We start from the raw sequence: 23,135 nt of genomic DNA, 5'->3' as shown, positions 1-23,135 counted from the left end.
TCGAACTGGCAAATCAAATATCTTGTAGAGATCAAGCTCAATGCTTTTTGTGGATTTTGAGGTTGCCCTTTGCTTGTTGTGCTTTGAGCAAGGACTTTTCATTCAATATAAGATATCAGAAGACAAAGTCAACCCCCTTGCCACTTTCAACAGAATCTGACCAACACCAAAAAGTTATTAAAACTTACATACGCAATTTTCACCTTTTTCAAAAAAGCACGGTTCAATGAGAGGATCAGATGCCGTAGCAAATAACAATGAACTCTGCTAGAACACTTCAGTTTGGTAGCTTCTTACTGTACAATTCTTTTATTTTTTTTGTGAAAAATACTCTTTAAGAGCTTGTTGCGTGTACTTGTCAAATAATGTTCAACCCAATGGATGAAAAACAATTATATCCTTTTGAGTATCTGTCTAGAAGCATTGTTTCTTCTTAACAGCTTGCAATTTCCCTCTCTATGGTCCAGTTGGTGTGAAATAAAGCGTTCCATTTCTATAGAAAAACAACTTGCAAAACAACAACCTATGTAGGAACAAAGGGCACAATCGGCATGCCAAGTTGATTGGGTTGTATTATCTGTACACTCAGATTGTTTTTTCTTTCTCCAAATGTCTGATGTTATAAATTCAGAAATCAACTTAAGGTCCATAATTGACGTCGGCATTATTCATGATTCTAATGCATTGTTGTTTTATGGGGTGTGAAAACGAAGGAAAAAATCATCCACAAAAAGTCCATTTCCTTAACAAGCGTGACAAAATAAGAGGAAAACCTAGCTTTCAAAACTCTAGACTCATTGGTTAAGATGGTGGTCCACCAAGAGGGGTTTTTGTCATAAATTGGATGGATAATTTCTATCTACAATCTTCCTTTTTCTTTGGTTTGATGTATATGTACCTTCGCCAACTTTAATAAGCTAACTCAAAAATACTGTGTGAACCGTGTGTCGCAGTATCCTGGGATAGAGAAATCTATTTCGTCACTTTGCTATTAGTAAATGTAGTTTCAATCAAGCAAGATTACCATTAATCTTTGATTGAACTCAACTTTTCTAAATGAAGTTTGTTTCACATGGTTACACTTTTTTTATGATGTCATTATGTACTTAAAACCTTAAGATAGTATATTAACGAGACTTTAACTTTATATGATACTTTATTTTTCAGTTTTATTCAATTTACAACTTAGACTCGACCTTAAAATTCTAATCAGACTCAATTTTATCTATTGTAATGCTTAGATTGAGACTTGAAATTTTACCTATAATAAGACTGGATTTTATCTAATCTACAATTTAGACTCAAACTTCACATTCTAACCATAATAAGACATAAAATATAACTTAAATCTATATAATTTTATTCAAATTTTTTATTTCTTACTTAAATATAGATATCAGTCACACTTAATTCTTATAATGTTTTTCAATGATGAAGAATTGAGGTGTTGAAGTAAAAACTTTTTCCTTCTTTTGATACAGTTGAAATGTTTCGAGTTCATGACAATTTTAGAAGTTAAAATGTCAATTTTGTTCTAAGTTGGGATATAGTTCTTTGTGTATATATATGGTTGAATTGTAAATGAGGCAGACTAAATTGAATGATAGAGTTCGTAATTTATTTTTCATTTATGCTTATGAAAATTATTGAAGAAAGGATGTAGAAGAATGGGAAACGAAGATGACAGGGAGAGAGAGACACTTCATGGATGAATGTTATCCATGGTTAATGGTCTTTGTGAAACGATATAATTTCCTATAGGTAGCAATAATGCAAGCAAGAAATTGATAGCAGTGACAATAATGTAATGTTTCCTTATACTTTATATAAAGAAATATAGTAATGTTTCATTACTTCAACATCAACTATTTAATAGATATAATTACATTTTAACTCATCATAACTTTAATATGATATTAAAGAATAAATTTTAAATTTAATTTACTCTTACAAAATTTATAAATTGATATTTGCATTAATTGTAAATTGGTGATGTGTATAACTAAGGTAATTTCCAATAAATTAAAATAAAGTTTCATCATAGACTGAAAATAAAAATATTAAAATTGGTTAAAATCAACGAGCCAATTCAGCTCATCATACGGAGTTGAATTAAATTAAAAAAAAAAGTTATAAATTTCAACACAAACAAAAAATGAATTTGGTCCACTAAGAACTTAGTTCACAACATTCATCCAAATTAAACTTGTTAACAATCGGATAGACTCACCGACTAATTTATAAATTTTAAATATTAAATTATATTAAAGAAATAAAAATCTTAAACACTCTTGTATAGGTAATATATTTGAATTGTAATGTACTTTTATGATTTTATTTTAAATTAACATAATTTTATATTATATTTAAATTTGAATTCTAATTAAATTTTAATTAAAAAAGTTCATAATTTTTTAATTAAAAAGTAAATAAATTTATAATTGAGTGAATCATTTCATTTAATTTATTAATTTTTTATGAACAGGATTATATTTAAATTTTTTAAATTATTAATAAGTGAGTTAGATTAAATTAATTCACTAAGTGATGAATTCATAAGAGTTCAAATAAAAAAGTGATCCATTTTCAAGAAGAAAATTCTAACTTTAATTCACTTCCTTGTCATTTATTTACTTTTAAAAGTGAGTAGTGGGCTGACTCGGCATTGCTAACCAGTTGTTTCAAAAAATTTGATTGTGACTCAGAAATATTAATTAATCTGATACAACAATTTTGAACCGTGAATTTGATTGATATAAGTTTGTGGATGGTTAAAGGTGAGAAATATTATATAATAAGGTCATAAAAATATGAACCACTATGGTAAAGTAGATTTACCAATAAGATAGTCCAACGTGATTTGGGACGCAGATTATCATCTCTCTAACCACTAATGTAAAGCTTAGTGATATTATTAGTAATTATTTATTACTTTATTTTAAACCAGGCCACTGATTACGTCATTTTGAAAGTAGCACGGAACTCAAACAACTAATCCCACCGAATTCCACTGTACTCTTATTTATACATGGATAATGATACTTTAACAACATTTTTTGATAACATTTTAATATTATTTACGTGTTATTTTGTTATTGATCTAAAATTATTCTACAATCAATAATAATAATCATAAACACTAACATGGACTAATCACAAAATAATACGTGGTGTTAAAATGTTGTCATAAAAATGTTGTCAAAGTATCATTATCTTTTATATATAGAGGCCTGTCATATTTTACTTTTAAAATAATGTGATTAATTTTTTTTAGGTCCAATAATTCCACATTATTTAAGAGTTGAAATTAATAATATATTTAATTTTTTTATGTGTTTTTTTAAGAATAAAATTGTGATAAAATTCAAAGTTTAGAGGAGATAATATATCATATATAGAACCAACTTGAAGTATATTGGCAAAAGATTGTGGGAGTTGGGAGTTGGGAGTTGAAGGAGCTCTGGTCCTAACTATTTAAATTTTGTGTATAATTAAAATTCATGAGAATGAGAATTTATAAGAGTTAAATTTAGTAAAAAAAATTCTTTTTATAAAATATATCATTTAATACTTATAAACAGTAAAATATAAAAATAAGTATTATAAAGAATAAAAATTCTAAATAAGATATATTTTTTTTTCTCTTTGTCTGTTGAGTTATTTGGTGTTTATGTTGATTTCTCTCTCTCACATGTTTTTTTTTCATTTCTAGAAAAATATTAAACACAAATTTATTAATTTTACTCACGTTTTTATTCTTAAAGGAAAAATATATATGATTCTCTCTTATATCACTTATAGTGAAATATTAATTTCATTGTATAATTTCTTTTACCTCGTTAGTTTTTGTGTAGTGATTTTTTTAAGAATATAAAAAAATTGACTGTTGAATATATTTTTTTCATAACTAATTATTAGTTTTCATATATTTTTGTTTCAATAATTATGTTTATTAATATTTATTTTCCAAGTTCAAAATGAACTCAATGATATACACTCTTTGTAAACAAATTTTATCATTTGAATTTTAACGAGAACAAAAATATTAGTTTAAAATTTTAACTTCATTATTTTAATATTGATGTTTTTAACTATCCAAATCTAAAACATTTATCAACCAAGTCAATATTGGGCAAGAATATGAATGTCGAGCACATCTTATTTTATTAATTGCTTAATTTGTCTTATTTTAACTTTTTAATTTTATTTCTATGATCATGATAAAAAAATTAGTTTTTTCGTTTTAGTTTTAATTAAAATATTAATAAATTCAACCATGTGAAGGAACAAATAATAAATAATCATTTGAATATGTATGATTTCTTTTATAGTTATAATTATAACTATATTAAAATACATGTTTATTTTTATTGTATTAGTAGTAATGAAATTTATAAATTTTGATTTATTACTTTGACTATGTCAAGATTATTAGTCACTCTTGAAATCAAAACATTCACGTATATACAGAGATGAAAGAATGGTTAAAAAAATCTTTAAATTATTTTTTTAAGAAGTGATAGATGTGAAAAAATTGAATATAGATTTTCTATTAGTTTTTTTTGTGTGTTATCCTCCACTAAACATAAAAAATAAACGTATATTGTGGAAATTTTAATACATCCTAAAACATACAAATCAATGTTAATTAGTATATTTTGAAGGCATAATTGAAAGACGGCACAAAAAACCTCCAAATTAAAAAAAAAAAGTAGTTTGAAGTTTGTAAAAGAATATGAGGATAGGAGAAATATGGAAGTAAGACAATATGAGCAATTTGGGCCGGAGTTTTCTTACTGCACCTCCGTATGTTTCTTCCGACACTCCTATATAATATTTTTCTCATTTTGTCCTTTTAGATTCTATAATCTAAAAAAAATTGCAATTTTATTTATAAAGGTGTAGAAAGAAATATATGGAAGTGAATGAATAAGCTTCCATTTGGCCCTCTTGTTATCTTCTGGCCCTTCTGACATTTCAATATCATGCATCATTAAAAAAAAAGAAAAAATTGGTAAAATAAGTATTCATAATCCATATAATTAAGATTAAATAAATAGTTAAATATTTATTTATTGTTTTAATTTTAAGTAAAAATTAGAATTAGTTTTATTTTTTAAAAAAATTTAAATCAATTTAGTCTTCATATCTAAAATTGTGTAAACTTAATTATTTTAACTAAATTGTTAAATTTATTTAATGTTTCAAATACTTTTTTCATTAAATATTAACATAGGTAAACAACTTAAATACTTTTATAACATATTTGAAATCTCTAATAAATGTAATAAAATTTATTTAAAATAATTAAATTGATAATTTCTAAAATTATAAGACTAAATTGAATCAAAATTTTAAAAATAAATTATTTATAAATTTGATTTTTATTAAAAATAAAAAAATTAAAAATATATTTAACGTTTAAATAACTCTTAATTAAATAAATCATGCTTAAAATTGCAAAGTACACCCAAGACGTACTTATATTTTGTACTTAGACGTGTGATTTGTTTGCATTCGTTAATACAAAAAATCTACTACTTAGCTTAGCACATAGAAATACAGAAAAAATAAGTTATGGATAAAAACATAAAAAGAACGTTGAATCCATAGCGAACGTGGAATTAAGAGAACAGAGAACATAACGCATCATACACCACACAAGCTTGGTCCCAATATCTGTTTCGGCCAATAACCTTTCATTCTTCCATATCTTTTATCTTTACATTTATTTTTTTCATTTCTATTTTTTCATTTTTCATTTTATTTTTTATTTTATTTTCTCTTCCTTTCTCCTTCTCAACCAAACTAACTTCCTCCTCACACAATTAATAACAAATAAAAGGAGGGAAAAAAGAAAGAGAAAAATCTAAGTGTGGTAGCATAGTTGTTTGCTTCCACACCAACGGTTTTCTGAGTGAAGTCTTTCCAGTGTTCAGCTGCAGCTGATTCACTGATCGAAATTGCTAAGCTATTATTAGTGTTGGAGCAATCGTCATTCTCCAAGTTGTAATTTTTTCTCTGGTACTCCATTCACACAGATACCATGTACTGTTTTTTTTTTCTTATGTTTTTGCAGGTTTTGAATTTCCATTGAGAATTGGTTGGGTTTCATTTAGATTCTTGCAGCTTTGTTTGCTACAGGGCTGTATTGTTGTTTCCATGAAGTATTTTTGAGGGATTGGGGAAAGAACAATCCTTTTTTTAACAGAAAACGTTGAGTAATTCGTGATTTTTATAGTAATAGTAATTAATATTATTTTTTTTTATTCTTTGATTTTATCAGGATTGAGAGAATTTGGGAAGCTTTTCTGAAAGTAATAGGAAGTAGTGACACGGTTTAGGATCATTGTTACAGTAGGGAAATATGATTTGATGGTAATCATACATAGTGACCAGGAAGGGATATAATGGCTAGTGCTGCAGTTATTGGACTCAGTGGAGGAAAGAGGCTTTTGGGTTCATTATACCATTACTCTGATATTATAGAAAAGCTTTCTTATGGAAGTGATTTTGGATCCACACAGTATCAGATTGTTTCAACAAAATCTGTGATAGTTGCCAAGAAGTCATCCAACTACACTCCAACTTTTCCAGCATCGAACCGGCAGAATCAGTCCATCAAGGCTCTTAAGGAGCATGTTGATGATGCTGCTACCGTTGCGGAGCCATGGTTTCAGAGTTCCAGTTCTAATGACTTAGAAGTGGAAAGCTCTGAAATGGGTTATTCTGTGGAGGCTCTTCTTTTGCTGCAGAAGTCAATGCTGGAAAAGCAATGGAGCCTTTCCTTTGAAAGGGAAGTGCTGACAGAACGTTCTAGTAAAGCGAAAATCCGTAGGAAAGTGGCAGCGGTGACATGTTCTGGAGTGTCTGCAAGGCAAAGAAGAATGAATGCCAAGCGGAAGACTGTGGTTAAAGCCTGTGGTGCTGTGCCGCTGAAGTCCAAAATCAGTCCAGAGCGGCTTCAAAACCGTGTGAAGGGTTATGTGAAAGGAGTAGTGAGTGAGGAATTGCTCTCTCATGCAGAAGTGGTTAGCCTATCAGAGAAAATAAAAGTTGGGCTTTACTTAGATGAGCAGAAATCCAGGTAATTGCATAATTGTTGATCTTATAATCAACAAAAGTGATGAAGAATCTCTTCTTTTTGCAGTCTGCCTGTTAGCTTCAATATTATATAGTTGTTACTTTGTTAGTGAGCTTTTTGTGTTAAACAATGCAGCGTTTTTAAGATTATCTGGATTACTTGAATGGAAGTTTTGTTAATGAAGTTTTAAACCTTATTTTCAACCTTTTATTTAAATCATAACTAATCTTAAAGGGGAATTAGTAATTAATAGTGCAATAGGTAAAGATTATTCTAGTTTACCTGGCAAAAAGGTCTGCTTTTGTTCTTTTCCACTTGTTTTGTACGGGTATCATTTTAACAGCTTCATTTTCTTATTACAGCCCTGCTGTTTAAAACTCTTGGGTCAATGCCATAACCTTGGTTTTCTAGACAGGTTTATGTTTCATATAGTGCATATGATATGACTTTATTAAAAGTTGAACACATAGAACTAATTTGAATTTCTTTTACCTTATTTAATTAATGAAATTTAAATATTTCCTTCCCATCCTCGCAGCTTTCACCAGCTTATAACTGGTGATAGAGGCAGAAATGTTTCTCTTAAGAATTGCCTTAAGATGTAGAACAGGTTATATAAATCATTAATCACGTATCCACTTCTTATAAATTCATAACATTATAATCTTTTGTAATGAAAACTTTTCATTCTTCATGGTACTTTTTATTTGATTTTACGTGTCTGCATAGAAATTCTGGCAATCATTTTTTGAATTGCCTTCCATTGGTTATGGTTTTACCTAAGAGAATGAAAGCTGACGGAAACCTTTTGAGTTTCAGATTGAAGGAGAGACTGGGATGTGAACCCTCTGACGATGAAATGGCTACTTCATTGAAGATGTCTCGTACTGAACTACGAGAAAAAATGCTAGAGTGCTCTCTGGCAAGAGAAAAGTTGGCTATGAGCAATGTTCGCTTAGTTATGTCTATTGCTCAAAAATATGAAAACGCTGGTACAGAAATGGGTGACCTTGTTCAGGTGATTATAAATATAGTTCCCTTTCACATCCGATTGGCCCAGCTTCTTTCTCTGTTGTAAAATACTCATCTTATTTGCTCTGTAGGGTGGCTTGATTGGACTACTTCGTGGTATTGAAAAGTTTGATTCTTCAAAAGGGTTTAAGATTTCAACCTACGTTTACTGGTGGATACGTCAGGTGAGGTTTTGCATTTTGCTTCTACACTTGCCTTCTATATATGGTTGATTGTCAGACATCCTTATCATTGTTGTTCTTTAAACAGAAGATGTCATGGGATTCATCTAATTTATTCATTTAAAATCAATAGAAAGAAGGACTGCATAGGATAAAATATTGTCATGAAATTTCTTAAAATAGTTTCTGTAAACTGGTATTATGGAACTTGTATTTTGTAGTCAGTATTAAATCTCTGGCTTGCACTCGTAATTTATGAATTTGGGTTGGACTAATCAGTTTCACCTGTTGGGAACTGCTATTGTTTTTGGTATAATTGATCAGCTTCACCTATTGTGTGTTATTGTCATTGCTGAAGCAATCAAGTCAAACTTTTAGGTGTAGTGAATGCATTTTCTGCGTCCCTTTCCATTTTCTTCAGAATCCTATATGATTGTACTGTTTACATCTCAAATTTGTCCAATCACCATGGACACTGTTTTCCTGCTGACAGGGTGTTTCAAGAGCCTTGATTGAGAATTCAAGAACATTAAGATTGCCTGCTCATTTGCATGAGAGATTATCTTTAATCCGCAATGCAAAGTTTAGACTAGAAGAGAGAGGCATCACTCCAACTATTGATGTAAGTCAGCCAAATGTATAAAAAGAAAGCCTGTATCAATTTTTTGAAAAGTTATAGACATTGGTAGACCAGCCTAAACTGTTTCCTTCTTTTGCAGAGGATTGCAAAACACCTTAACATGTCTCAAAAGAAAGTCAGAAATGCCACTGAGGTAACAAACCATCGAGAATTGCACGATCCTCATACTTGATACACGTAATGTCTCTGCACACTCTATTATCCATTTGTTCACCATGTGTCTACACTCTCTATTGCAGGCAATCAACAAAACTATCTCGCTTGATAGAGAAGCATTCCCCTCTTTGAATGGTCTACGAGGAGACACTCATCATAGTGTAAGATTTAATACTTTTCTATTCACTAGTCCATCAAGGAAGATCATAAGAGCTACTTTCTTCTTATTCTTTGCCTTCTGTTTTATTTTTCAAGAATACCAGTTGTCTCATTTGTGTTTTATGCTTTCCACTCCCAGTACATTGCAGATAATCGCGTTGAGAACATCCCGTGGAAGGGAGTAGATGAGTGGGCACTAAAGGTATTTAGGACAATATTTGAATAAAACTTTACTTAACTCCAAAGCATAGGCATTTCATTGTTGACATGCAGAAAACTGTTTTACTGTCTGTTATCCTATAATGCCGTGTTTGCTGGTTTTCTTCTAAGTATATGATTAAATATGTTTGTAGTTCCTAAACTTAGACGCAAAATTGGATTTCGTTTCTGTTTCAAACTTTGATACATTTTATTCTTCAAACTTATAGAATGAATGAATATAATTCTTTTAACTATAAATAGCTTAAATACTAGCTGAAATGTCATTTGACATGTAAAAAATTTAATGCAGTTGGAGTAGAAAAACTATATCTACTCATTTTTAATATTTGAGGATCAAATTGTATCAAAGTCTTAGACAATGATAAATTCTAAATTTGGGTTAAAGTTTAAGGATTAAAACCATGTTTAAGCCTAAAGGATATCTATATTGATTTGAAGTCATTGGATGATTGACAAAATTTCCTCATAATTTTCACCATGGGAAATATGATGACATTCTAAATATTCAAATGCTATAAACCTCCATAATGATTAATACCAATTGTAAATGTTCACAGGATGAAGTGAATAAACTCATGAATGTGACCCTTAAGGAACGAGAGAGAGAAATTATTCGACTTTATTATGGACTGGGTAAAGAATGTCTTACATGGGAAGACATTAGTAAACGGTGAGTTCAACCACCATTTTCTTTTACTTCTTTTCTTAGATGGCCATACCATCCAAAGCTTTGCAAAAGTTATGAATCATATTTGATGTATCCCAGAGCTCAAGCTTTTGCAACCCACTCATTACTCTTCTTGTGTTCTCTCTGCAGGATGGGTTTATCGAGAGAAAGAGTAAGGCAAGTTGGACTTGTTGCATTGGAGAAACTAAAACATGCTGCAAGGAAGGGAGAATTGGAGGCAATGCTGTTGAAACATTGAATTTGAACTCGTCACAGAAATTTGTTACAATGTATATATACAGAGAAATTTCACTTCCTCATTCAAAAAGAGTACAACGATATAAGGGAACATTGAAGATCTGTAAATCCCCTTTAAAATGGTTTTAGTACCAATGAATATGGGTAATTTTGGTTTTAACACTCCAAAAATATTGTTGTTTTATAATGTTATAAATTTCAGTGTATTTTCTCAAATGGTTATTATGTACACATGATATGTATTTAGAAATGTTGAATGAATAATTACTCTCACATCATATTTATAGAAACATATCACACACCATTATTAGATAAAGATGGAAATCGTTTAAAAAAACTAAAATAAATTTTAAAAGAATTAAAAATCGTGAACAAAGGTTAACCAAGTTAACTTTACTTTTTATATATAAAAGAAAAACAAGATAAAACTGTAAACAAGGTTCTTTTTTTTTTTAAATGTTGAGTTTAAGATTATTCAAAATGGAATTTTAAAGCTAAGGAATTTAAGTGAATGTAAATAGTCATTTGATGACATAATTATTATACAAAATTTATTGTATGTGTTATATATTATCTTCACACACATATATATTTAAAAATATTAGGCGTGATGTCTGCATAAAAGAGTTTTTTTTGTGTTTTAAAAATATGTACCATAAGTTTTAGATTTCGTGGTCTTTATTTTATACGGAGTTTTCCTTTTTCTTTTTCTGACCTATATAAAAAATAATGTATTTGAAAAAACTTACAAACGAAGCCATAGACTTTCAAAAATAAAAGTATTGTTTAGTCTAACTTCTTTGTATCTCTGTTCGTTTATGCCTCCCATTTTTATTCAACACGTGGCAAGATAACGATAATTCGACAACATTTTTTTAACAATATTTTAATACCGTATCATTTTGTGATTAGTTCATGTTAGTATTTATTATTATTATTATTGATTGTGAAGTAATTTTGAACTAATCACATAGATGATGTTAAGATATTGTCAAAAAAATATTATCAAAGTATTATTATTTTTTAAAAATATTTTACATAACTTTTCACAAGCTTTCATCAAACTTTGAAAATGGGTATAATAGTCTCGTTCCACTAGACCTGGTAAAGTAATTCAGTTCAAAGCTCAACTTAGAGTTTGATGGTAACTTTTCTTATATATATATATAATCAGATTATGATTAAATAATTCAAGTGATGAATAATTTAAAATAACTTCATTTATTAATAAATCCAAATTTAGTCAAGTTTGTTTATTTAGTTCATTAATTAAGTTGAAAGTAGTTAGCGAATTTGGGAACCCTAATTTTGGCAAGTCAATGTCCTTTTCACTTACTCTTTTCCGTCCAAAACTTAATACATAAAAAAACTTTCTCACACAAACTCCAATCATAACTGAATAAATAACGTGTATAGAATAATTAGTATTTTATTTAATAAGCCTTAAAAACATGTCAACAATGTATTTTATTGGGTTAAATATAGTTTTGATTTCTCAGTAAAAATTTATAATTAGTTTCTCTTTAAAATTTTCATTCAATTTAATTCTTTAACTTTATAAATGTGTAAATATAATTATTTTAATCAAATTTTGTTAAATTTATTTATATTTCAAATTTATTTAATAATAATATTTGAGTAATTTAAACTATTTGACATATTTTTTCATGTTAATTCAAAATTTTATTTAAAATTTTAAATAAATTTAATAAAATTGAATTAAAATAATTAAATTTATATAATTTTAAAGATAAAAAAAATAATCAAAATTTTCGAAAAGAAAACTAATTTTAATTTTAATTTAAAGTTGAAGAACTAAAAATATATATAATTCATAAATTAAACTTTTTTTTAGTAGTGTATTGAATACAATGGCTCGGATAAATAAAATATTATATATTGTATTAAATCATGATTTTTTTTTAATATATTTTTTAGCAAATAATATATACTATATCTAACCCTTTTACTATCTATCAAATAAATGTATACACATAAATCTTTTAGTTGTTAGCCATTCATTTTATAAAACTTTATCTAATAGATAAGAATATTATATATTGTATTAAACCATTACTGTTTTTTTTCTGTTATTTTTAATATTTTAATTTTTTTCAGCAAATAAAATATACTATATCTAACCATTTTACTATATCTATCAAACAAATGTATAGACATAAATCTTTTAGTTGTTAGCCATTCATTTTATAAAATTTTATCTAATAGATAAGAATATTATATATTATATTAAAAAAATATTTTATCTTCTTTTATATTTTGGATACTGAAAACGTATTTTATAAAAATAATAAATTTAAATAGATAAGATTCTCTCCAAAATGCTATAAACAAAATGAAATTAGAAAAAAACTCAATGACTTTGTCAAATTCATATATTTTGTCTAAATCTTTTAGTTATTGAATAATTTATTTTTATTAAATTCTATTTAATAGATGAGATTATTTATTATGCATTAACAATAAGATTTATATTTTTTATACTTTAAATAATAAACATATATCATCCAAAATTAACTATAAAATAAAGAGCATTGTGACTTTTTGAAATGTATATAACTTATAACGTAAATATTCTAAATATTGATGATTTATCTTATAAAAAAATATTCGATAGATAAGATTATTTTATCCTATCCATAAAAAATATGAGATTTTCTTTTCATTTTATACTTTACATACTTATTATATATTTGATTATAGATAACATTTTATCTGTCATTTAAATAGAAGATAAAGATATTATTATATGTATTAATATTATGTACTGTATTAAACCATTACTATTTTCTTTTTCTGATATTTTTAATATTTTTTTTCAGCAAATAATATAAACTATATCTAACCCTTTTATTATATATCAAACAACTGTATACACATAAATCTTTTAGTCGTTAGCCATTCATTTTATAAAACTTTATCTAATAGATAAGAATATTATATATTGTATTAAAAATATATTTTATCTTCTTTTATATTTTGGATACTGAAAACGTAATTTATAAAGAATCAATTGAAATAGATAAGACTCTGTCCAAAATGCTATAAACAAAATGAAATTAGAAAAAAACTCAATGACTTTTGTCAAATTCATATATTTTGTCTAAATATTTTAGTTATTGAATGATTTATTTTTATTAAATTTAATTTAATAGACGAGATTATTTATTATGCAGTAACAATAAGATTTATATTTTTTATACTTTAAATAATAAATATATATCATGTAAATTTAACTATAAAATAAAGAACATTGTGACTTCTTGAAATGTTTATAACTTATGTAAATGTTTTAAATATTGATGATTTATCTTATAACAAAATATTCGATAGATAAGATTATTTTATCCTATCCATTTTATGAGACTTTCTTTTCATTTTATACTTTACATGTTATATATTTGATTAAGATTTAATTTTCACAGATAAGATTTTATCTGTCATTTAAATAAAATATAAAGATATTATTACATATATTGATATTATTTTACACTATAAATACTGTGATATTCTTCAACAAATGGCTCACTTTTTTTCAATCACCATACCACCTATTCAGTATTCTGGAGATTGCAGTCTCGCTGTGTTATAAGTTTGAAATCGATCACTTGTTCTTACAACTAATACCAAAGGTATATGTACAATTGTTTCATGTTATTTCATTGGTTAAGTAGTTTTTTTTCTGACTACTATAACATTATTTTTTTCATTTTTATTTAAATGTTTGTCGTTTGATCTCAGCTTTAAAAACAAAAACAACGTAATATGATTTTTTTCTTTGGTGAAACGTATACTAATAATGAATGAATGGTTAAGTTTTTCATTAACATTGATTTGTTCATAAAATAGAAATGACATATAGTTAGTTTACTGATATTTGGATTAAATATTTTGTTGATCTTTTAATTTTAAAAAAAAAATTTAATTGATAATTTTTTAAAATTTTGATCAAATTTAATCTATTAACTTTATAAATGAGTGTATTTCGTTCTTTACCAAAATTTTGTTAAATTTATTTAAAATTTTAAACACATTTGATAATAACAATTGAATTATTTTTTTTCAATTGAAAAAAATATTTGAAACTTTAAATAAATTTAACCAATTAATTAAATTTACGCAATTATAAAGATAAAGAACTAAATTAATCAAAAAATTTGATTTTCATTAAAAATTAAGAATTAAAAATTAAAGGATTAAGAATAAATTAAAGAGAAAATCATAAATAAAGCATGAAAATACATTTTTTCAATAAAAATAGAAGATTAATATTTGATTAATTATTTATCAGGATACATCAGAAAGGAAATTGTTGGAATGTTTAGTCCGAATTCAATTATATATTTTAATAAAGTAATTTGTTGATATAACAGTAAATACGAGATAAATCAAGTTAAAATAATTAAAAAAGTGAATTTCATTTAATATTTATGTGCATATTTTTCAATTAAAAAATTTGACACAAGTCAATAAGATTTTATTTTGTCTCTTACAATCAAACCGATTTAAGACGAAAGAAGAAAGCCGCAAAATATCTTTCATCTTTGTTTAAGCTATTTTTTTGGGATGGGCCGAAACCACGGAAGTTGGGCCTGAAGAGAAGTAACAGGCCCAATTGCAGGTGAAAGATAAAGGAAGAGTGAAAGGGAGGAGAAACGTTAGCTGAAACAAAGTAACCGGACACAAAAAAAACACAGACCCCAATCTGACATCTGTGTTTTTTTGTAAGTAAATTTGTATTCTATCATCGTATTGCTCCATCCTATATCTCATCCGAAATTCGCCGAGTCGAGTTCGACTCACCCACCCTAACTCGTTCTCTCTCCTCCTTCGCCTTTGGTTCTATCTGTGAGCTACCCACCCTGCCACTATTTTTCCTCCACCTTCACCCACCCTCATTCGCATCCTTTTCGGTAATCAATCGCTTTTTCTATTTCATTCTTCACTTGTTATTACTTCCTGCAATTGCTGCTTCTATCGATTGTCTATCATCCTTTCTCTTTCGCTGCAATTTCTTCTCGATCTTTCTTTCCCCAGCATTTTCCCTTTCCCCCTTTTACCTTTTGCATGTTCTTGTTCTTGTTCCTTTTATCCCCTTGCTCCTCACATCACAATACGACATAAACCTCAACTTTTGTGGGTGCTTCTTTCCTGGTCGAAATTTTTGATTAAGATTTTTACACGTGAGTGCGTGCCTATTCCGGATTTTTAGATACAACCCTCGTATTCTCAGCTGTTGTAGAGAATAATAAGAATAGGCTTTGAGGAGCTTGGTAATGAGTTCTTGGCTTTCTTTTTTTTCCGGCGGTCTACTCTGTGCTTTCATCTTTTCTTGGCTTTGAACTTTTGATTTTAAACTGGTTTGTATGTTTGTTTATTGGAATCTGATATAGCCCAGGGAAGTAGTTTGTTAGTGGCCTATTGATTCAACCTTTTTGTTGTTTTTGATGCAATCCTGAGCTGCTGTCCTTTTTGTTTTGCTTTATGCGTATGTTGTTGTGGGTTTTTTTTTTAAAAAAAATATTTTCTGGATGTTTGTGAGCGAGTGTGACTGATAGGGCATTGTTCTTGGTTCAATTGGGCGGCATATGCCAGTGCTACACGCTGAGGACGTAGCTCATCATGAATTTTTATCAATGTTTTAATGTTGTTATTTTCAGCAGTTTGAATGGGAAGTGCTGGGATAGGTTTTCGATTTTCTCTTTCAGATGACAGCGGGATTTAAATAATTTTTTTGATCTATTTCTAGTTGTATTATCATCAGTTCTTGTATGGATCAGGTTGTTTTCCCTTTTATTCCAATTGAAACCCCTTGTCTGTATGGTTCTGTACAAATGATGTTTCCTTGGTGATGTCACTTATGTTTGCTTTGGAAATTTAAAACTTGAAGTTTGATGATTAATTGAAACTTCATTTCTTTTATCCAGAATTTGTATCTGATGTATATGCCAACACTTTTTATAGTTGAATAATGGCTGTTGAGACTTCCGATAAACCAAATTTACCTCATGATTTTGACGATGATGATGATGCACCGATAATTTACAAAAGGATTTCAAGTAAGAAAAACCAAACACATTCAGAAGCAAGGAAGTCTAATTCTCACATTCACGATGGACAGTCATATAGACAGGCTCCTAATGCACCTTCTTCGAATGGCCAGACATCTAGCTTGCAGAAAGGTAATACTGCCCCATCCCTTAAGCCATCAGCCATGAAGCCTTCTGTGGGTATCTCAAGAACTCCAAATTCTGTTGGCAATACTTCCTCTGTGAAGTTGCCTGTAGCAAATTCAAAATCACCTTCATTGGGAGATAAACAGAAAATGTCCGTTGATGTCAAGGTGGAACCAAAATCTACTGAGCACAGTGGTAAAAATTTCTGTGAAGATTCAGAAGATGACGAGGATGATAAACCGTTGAGTTTTAGGTTGAAGAATTCTAACCATGATAACAAAGTGACGTCTGTTGTCAAGAAATCTTATGAAGACTCTGATGATGATGATGATGTCCCTTTGGCAAAAAAGTTACCTCGTAATTTGAATTTGGGAACAACTAGCAATAACCACGAAGACTCTGATAAGAAGCCTATTTCTAAAATCCAGAAAGACCGAAAAAATGGTTCTGGCATGAGTAATAAACAGGATAGGCCATCTCCATTGCCAGCTAAAAGACCACTAGATAATAGTAATTCCTTGCAACCTTCTGTTAAGAAGCCTAAGGTCTCTGCTTCAGATGCATCTATCAAAACTGAGCTAGTCTCTGAGAAACGTGAGCTGAAGACAGAGGATGATGATGATGATGATCATATTCCTATTTCCCAGAGAATAAAGAAACAAGGCATGACAGGTGATAAATCATCTTCCACGAAGAAGGTGCTTCAAAAGGTTACTAAAGTTAACAAGTCTATTTCAAAACCTTTCAAGAAACAGACCAAGAAGATAGTTAAAAAATCAGGCAGTGGTTCAGAATATTCCAAATCTAGCAAACTTCTTCCTAGCTCTGGTGATGGGCAGAAAAAGTGGACTACTTTGGTTCACAATGGTGTCATTTTCCCCCCTCCTTACCAGCAGCACGGGGTAAAGATGCTCTATAAGGGGAGACCAGTTGATTTGACTCCCGAGCAAGAGGAGGTAGGATTTTATCTCTAATGACTATGCTCTTCAGATTTTGGTTGACTGTTTGCTTTGTTCCTTTCCTCTTTTGATGCATTGGGATTGGTTAATTACTTTATTTGCAAGTTTATTTTTAAATTCTCTTTTGATTTCTTTTCCAAATTATGAACTTTTAAAATTATTTGTCAGGTTGCTACAATGTATGCAGTCATGCGAGATACGGAGTACATGCAGAAAGATAAGTTCAAGGATAATTTCTGGAATGACTGGCGAAAGTTGCTTGGAAGAAATCACGTAATACAGAACTTGAAAGACTGTGATTTCACTCCAATATATGACTGGTACCAGGGTGTGAAGGATAAGAAGAAGCAAATGACCACGGAAGTAAGTTTGTCATTTGTTACATTACACTTCACTTGACAATAGTAGAAGGTTACATATTAGAGCATTGTCTATTTTTTAAACAGATTTTTTATTATTTCCAACGTGAGAAGGAGAAGAGTAAGCAAATGTCCCCTCATAATGCAGTTTTAATTTATTTTACAAAAGACTCACATTATATATATATATATATATATATATATATATATATATATATATATATATATATATATATATATATATATATATATATATGCCCTATTAAAATCACAAAGAGTCACAGCTCACATGGGGAAGTAGGCAGGAAGGACCGCAGAAAATTCTCACTGTAGGAATAACAGAATTTGCACATAGCAAAATGGCGGGGAAAGTGAGTTTTGTTCAAAAGAAGACAGTGGACTGTGTGCAGCAGGGTAGATAGACATTTAGTGGAAAATTTAGGGATAATCCTGTCTGTATTTATTTTTTTTCCTTTATTGTATTCAGAAATTTGTTTTCTGTAAGAACTTCTTTGGGGGCTGACACTAGGACAGAGTGTTTTAGTGAAATGCAGAAATATCCCATGCCCTGTCGTTTTCCATACCCTGTTTGTTTGAATTTGAATGGTGCCTAGTTTTATCTGAGTTAGCCTGAGAGGTTTATTCTTGCCGTGTTTATTGTTTTTGTTTTGATTATTGACCCCCCCTTTCTCCTCTTTATACAGGAGAAGAAAATTTTGAAGGAAGAGAAAATGAAACAAGAGGAGAAATACATGTGGGCTATGGTAGATGGTGTTAAAGAGAAGGTTTAATTCTCTCTCTCTCTCTCTCTCTCTCTCTCTCTCTCTCTCTCTAATTTGTGTAGATTTCTATCTTAAAAATTTCTTACAAACTTTGTGAATTGTAGTCGGGCAATTATATTTTTGTTATGGGAGAATTATTGATGTTTCCTTCTCTTGTAGTTGTTCAGTTATTGTTATTGTGGTTGGATATTGACCTACATACTTTATGCTAGATTGGTTTGTGAAGTTATTAATGCAGACCAGAACATTGTCACTCACCATCATGTTGCCAATTTAGTATAGACAAGTATACACCGACGTTGGGCCATGTGTATATCAGACCTTAGTGTTCAAATTTTGTGCATAAACAATGCTGTTAGGGGAATATAAAGTGACATTATTAATTACGCATGGTTTACTAAAGGTTCAACAGAATTTAATGGTGTTGTAACTGAGTCACGTGATGATTTTTTCTGGTATTCAAATAAAATTTGAATTTGCAGGCATTAGTTGCACTTCGATAAATCATAAAGGTTTAATTTGCACATGGTCTAAAGTCGACGAACTTAATTTAAAATTATTCTAACTTTTCATGTAAATTTAATTTCCACTTCTGCCATTAATAGTGCACGTTTTTGCTGAGTAATTGGCACTGTAAGGATACACTATATCTTTCTTTCCATATAATTGTGTTTCTGTATGCTTTACAGTATTTGGAAAATGTTTTTAAGGGAGTTGTATGTGCTTGAAGCTCCTCTTTAATTTTGTGGCATTCTATTCTCAACCTTTTTTCTAATGTACTCTTTAGGAATGGTTTAACTGTTGACTAATTTTTATCTGATCTTTGTTTTTAGGTTGGGAACTTTAGAGTTGAACCACCAGGATTGTTCCGAGGCCGAGGAGAGCACCCCAAGGTTGTTATAATAGTTGTTACTGGAACAAGACAAGACTTATTTTTTTCTGATACAGTGGTTTTATATATATCGCAAGATTTTTACTGGCTTCTAAAGTTTATAATGTATACTTATTGACTGTAATTTATTTTACTAGATGGGAAAATTGAAAAAACGCATTCATCCAGGTGACATCACAATTAATATTGGAAAGGATGCCCCAATTCCTGAATGTCCTATTCCTGGTGAAAGGTATTACTCCAATTATTTTACTAGAGAATAAATTTAAAAGAATATTGAATATGCTACCTAGTTGGAACCAGTTTTTCTAATCATTAGTTGTCTAACCTTGGCAGGTGGAAGGAGATAAGACATGATAATACAGTTACCTGGTTAGCCTATTGGAGTGATCCTATAAATCCAAAGTTATTCAAGTATGTGTTTCTGGCTGCTAGTAGTTCTTTGAAGGGGCAAAGTGACAAGGAAAAGTATGAGAAAGCTAGGATGTTAAAGGTGCTTTCATGCTGTGTTCACACCTAGTGAATTTCATATTTTCTGTTGGATGGTTTGGGATGACATTTTAAAGGACACGTCTGACTATTTTAGTTATTGACTTCTTGGTGCAGGATTATATAGAGAACATTAGGTCTGCATACACAAAAGATTTTACCAATAAAGATATTACTAAGCTGCAAATTGCCGTTGCTACTTATCTTATTGATAAACTAGCTCTGAGGGCTGGCAATGAGAAGGTATTTTGTTGGTATATGCACTTATACACTCATTTTATGTAAGCCTTTGTTTGTAAATGCCAAGGAGGTATTCCTAGCCTCAACTACTCTTATCTGTGAAAGTTTCCTTTGAACTATATTAATATCTTATACTTTATAGAACAAACATAGAGGTGAATAAATGTATACATTATTTAAATTTGTTGAAATAACTTGTTCTCACATTCAGCTTCCATAGTGTGTTTGAATGTGTTCATAGTAGATGATTATTTTTATTTTAGTTGTTAAATTTTGGTATTTCTTAATTGCATTTCTTCAGGATGACGATGAAGCTGATACTGTTGGTTGCTGCACATTAAAAGTAGAGAATGTGACAAGAGAACCTCCCAACAAACTCAAGGTTTTTGTGTTTCTAATTATTTTCACTTTCTCTATGTTATGGTTGATGAGTTTTAAGTCCTTCAGGGGTTTTTCTAAGTTTAGTAGTCCCTCTCAGATTGTTTTAATGGTAGCTTCCCTTGATAATTATATTTGTTAGTAACTTTGTTACCTCTGTTTTGTGCAGTTTAACTTCCTTGGTAAAGATTCTATCAAGTATGAAAATACAGTCGAGGTGGAGCTTCCTGTATATAATGCAATATTGAAGTTACAAAAAGGTGGGAAATTAACTATGATTTTTTTTGTTTTAAGCATGTGACTGTAGCACTTAATTATTTTTTTCCTCTAATATTCAGATAAACGTCCTGGTGATGATCTTTTTGATAAGCTGGATACAAGTAAATTAAATGCTCATCTGAAGGAACTCATGCCTGGTCTAACAGCAAAAGTCTTCCGTACATTCAATGCATCAATCACATTGGATAATATGGTACAATTTGATTTGAAAATTCCCAATATTCACATTCCTTGTAGATAAAATAAAGAAAAATGAAAAAAGCTAATTCCCTTGATCTGTTTTATACCGCTAGTATATAATCTCAGCCTCAGTATACAGTGTTATTTGATTGGATGTTTAATATTGGAATTTTTTAATGTGGGACCTCCAACCTCCTTATAAAATAGCTAAGATAGCATGTCTTATTAGAGAGCAATATACCAAAGCCTCTTATTTTCTACGCCTTCAGATTTTTCAGTGTTCAGGATTTTATAAAAACTTTTCTATACATTTTGTATGCAATATAATGACTCTGCACAATTACAAAATTGCACGCTATTATAAAATTGTGCTTCTCTTCGAATTGTATCCTTTAAATGTCTTAAAAAATCTCATGCTATCAATATATACCCTAAAGTCAAACATGCTATTGGATTATGTATGTACTATGATTTCCTTTATTGGATATATTATAGACTTACATACTTGATTTTTGTGGAATTATCTGATGACAGTTAAATCAAGAAACTAAAGATGGAGATGTTGGGGAGAAAATTGTTGTTTATCAGCATGCAAATAAACAGGTGAATTGGCTAATGCATGTTGCTTAGTTATACCTAAGATATTGCATGTTAGTATTTTTATTTTCCACATTTAAGTTGTAATGACTTGTGTCTTTCATAACAGGTTGCTATCATTTGCAATCATCAACGTAGTGTTTCAAAGTCTCATGATGCACAAATGTCAAAGTTAACTGAAAAAATTGATGAACTTCAGGTATTTATAATAATATCTGAAAATTGTTAATATGGGACTGCATTGGTCTGGGTGTCCCATTAACACAGTTATATGTGGCTTATCTTTACCTGCAGGCTGTTCTGAAGGAGCTGAAAACGGATTTAGACAGGGCAAGGAAAGGAAAACCCCCTTTAAAGAGTTCAGATGGAAAGACAAAAAAGAACTTGACTCCTGAAGTGTAATTTAGCTTTTCGTAACATCTTTAATCATTGATTGTTTAAACATGATTTATGATTTTGGTTTACATAATCTTCAGGTTAGAGAAAAAGATGTCTCAAACCAATGCAAAAATTGAGAAGATGCAACGTGATATGAAGACCAAAGAAGATTTAAAAACTGTGGCATTGGGCACATCCAAGATAAACTACCTTGACCCTAGGATTACAGTTGCCTGGTGCAAGCGGCATGAGGTTCCTATTGAAAAGGTGCTGTGGCTTCTTCCTTGTTTAGATTATGTTATTAATATTTGTTGCGTTATCAATTTCTAGAAGCATGGTTGATATGGTAGGAACATGTTCAGTCCCAATTAATTTTTTTAAGTTTATTAAATAATTACAAAATTTATTTTTTGGCACCCTTCAAATATTTTAAAGGGTTTTACTTGATCCATATAATGTTTTTCTTTTCTTATATACTATTCTTGTACTCACACAACAATTATGTAGTATTTTGTTCAGAAGAAAATTTAGTTACATATTATGCATATGGAAATACTAAATGTTCTTACTTTAATGCATGTGGAAGTTTACATTTTCTTTATGGTCATTTGTGGTCAAAACTGACAGGATCTTGTGCTTGATTGCTATGTGTATGCCTTCCTCACTCATTTGTTTTAATCTTCAAGTTACTTGCCTGAATGTTACAGATTTTTAACAAATCTCTGCTGGCGAAATTCTGTTGGGCAATGGATGTGGATCCTGACTTCAGATTCTGAGAAACTATAGAATGGAGCTATGTTGTGATGCTGGGGAAAAAACAGTTCTTTTTCACTTATTTATTTTCTATAAAAATGATTTTTTTCTATTTTGTCAATTTTAACGGAAATTGATGTTGTAAGTCCATCTAATCTAATTATGGGGTGAGTTTCCCCTTTTCTTCTTCATTGACCAGTTTTATACTTAAACTCTTAACCATTCATAGTCATGATTTTAATGTGATACCCATTCCCAAACCTGCAAAATGAGGTT

General features: G+C 29.4%; 2 protein-coding genes across 6 annotated transcripts; both read left to right on the top strand.

Moving 5' to 3' along the window:
• Positions 1–5,804: 5,804 nt before the first annotated feature.
• On the top strand, positions 5,805–10,595 carry LOC108338892 (RNA polymerase sigma factor sigA). 4 transcript variants are annotated; one of them, XM_052877695.1, is made up of 10 exons: positions 5,810–6,024; positions 6,287–7,087; positions 7,904–8,102; positions 8,188–8,280; positions 8,771–8,899; positions 8,997–9,050; positions 9,157–9,234; positions 9,372–9,434; positions 10,012–10,124; positions 10,272–10,595. In XM_052877695.1, exons 2-10 carry the CDS (start codon positions 6,411–6,413, stop codon positions 10,378–10,380), a joined length of 1,515 nt encoding a protein of 504 aa, XP_052733655.1. In that variant the 5' UTR covers positions 5,810–6,024; positions 6,287–6,410; the 3' UTR covers positions 10,381–10,595. The 4 variants fall into 4 exon arrangements, with proteins under 4 accessions (XP_052733654.1, XP_052733652.1, XP_052733653.1 ...); XM_052877694.1 differs by lacking the exon at positions 10,012–10,124 and having other exon boundaries at positions 5,805–6,006; XM_052877692.1 differs by lacking the exon at positions 10,012–10,124 and having other exon boundaries at positions 5,805–6,024.
• A 4,459-nt stretch (positions 10,596–15,054) lies between these two features.
• On the top strand, positions 15,055–23,050 carry LOC108340460 (DNA topoisomerase 1 alpha). 2 transcript variants are annotated; one of them, XM_052877691.1, is made up of 16 exons: positions 15,055–15,310; positions 16,362–17,529; positions 17,701–17,895; positions 18,596–18,676; positions 19,507–19,566; positions 19,703–19,797; positions 19,902–20,058; positions 20,172–20,297; positions 20,596–20,676; positions 20,842–20,932; positions 21,011–21,144; positions 21,666–21,734; positions 21,838–21,927; positions 22,023–22,126; positions 22,205–22,373; positions 22,814–23,050. In XM_052877691.1, exons 2-16 carry the CDS (start codon positions 16,369–16,371, stop codon positions 22,880–22,882), a joined length of 2,682 nt encoding a protein of 893 aa, XP_052733651.1. In that variant the 5' UTR covers positions 15,055–15,310; positions 16,362–16,368; the 3' UTR covers positions 22,883–23,050. The 2 variants fall into 2 exon arrangements, with proteins under 2 accessions (XP_052733651.1, XP_017433350.1); XM_017577861.2 differs by having other exon boundaries at positions 16,325–17,529.
• The last annotated feature ends 85 nt before the right edge of the window (positions 23,051–23,135 follow it).

Source organism: Vigna angularis, chromosome 5 (genome assembly GCF_016808095.1).
Source record: "Vigna angularis cultivar LongXiaoDou No.4 chromosome 5, ASM1680809v1, whole genome shotgun sequence".
Lineage (NCBI taxonomy): Eukaryota > Viridiplantae > Streptophyta > Magnoliopsida > Fabales > Fabaceae > Vigna > Vigna angularis.
Note: the sequence above shows the minus strand (reverse complement) of the source record. Positions and strands in the feature narration are given on the sequence as shown.

Coding starts and splice junctions, on each gene's coding strand:
- LOC108338892 (XM_052877694.1), top strand. CDS start 6,411: ATGGCTAGTGCTGCAGTTATTGGACTCAGTGGAGGAAAGAGGCTTTTG. Junction 8,103..8,187: donor AAATGGGTGACCTTGTTCAG/GTGATTATAAAT, acceptor TTTGCTCTGTAG/GGTGGCTTGATTGGACTACT. Junction 8,281..8,770: donor TTTACTGGTGGATACGTCAG/GTGAGGTTTTGC, acceptor TCCTGCTGACAG/GGTGTTTCAAGAGCCTTGAT.
- LOC108340460 (XM_052877691.1), top strand. CDS start 16,369: ATGGCTGTTGAGACTTCCGATAAACCAAATTTACCTCATGATTTTGAC. Junction 19,798..19,901: donor TGTCCTATTCCTGGTGAAAG/GTATTACTCCAA, acceptor TAACCTTGGCAG/GTGGAAGGAGATAAGACATG. Junction 20,298..20,595: donor TGAGGGCTGGCAATGAGAAG/GTATTTTGTTGG, acceptor GCATTTCTTCAG/GATGACGATGAAGCTGATAC.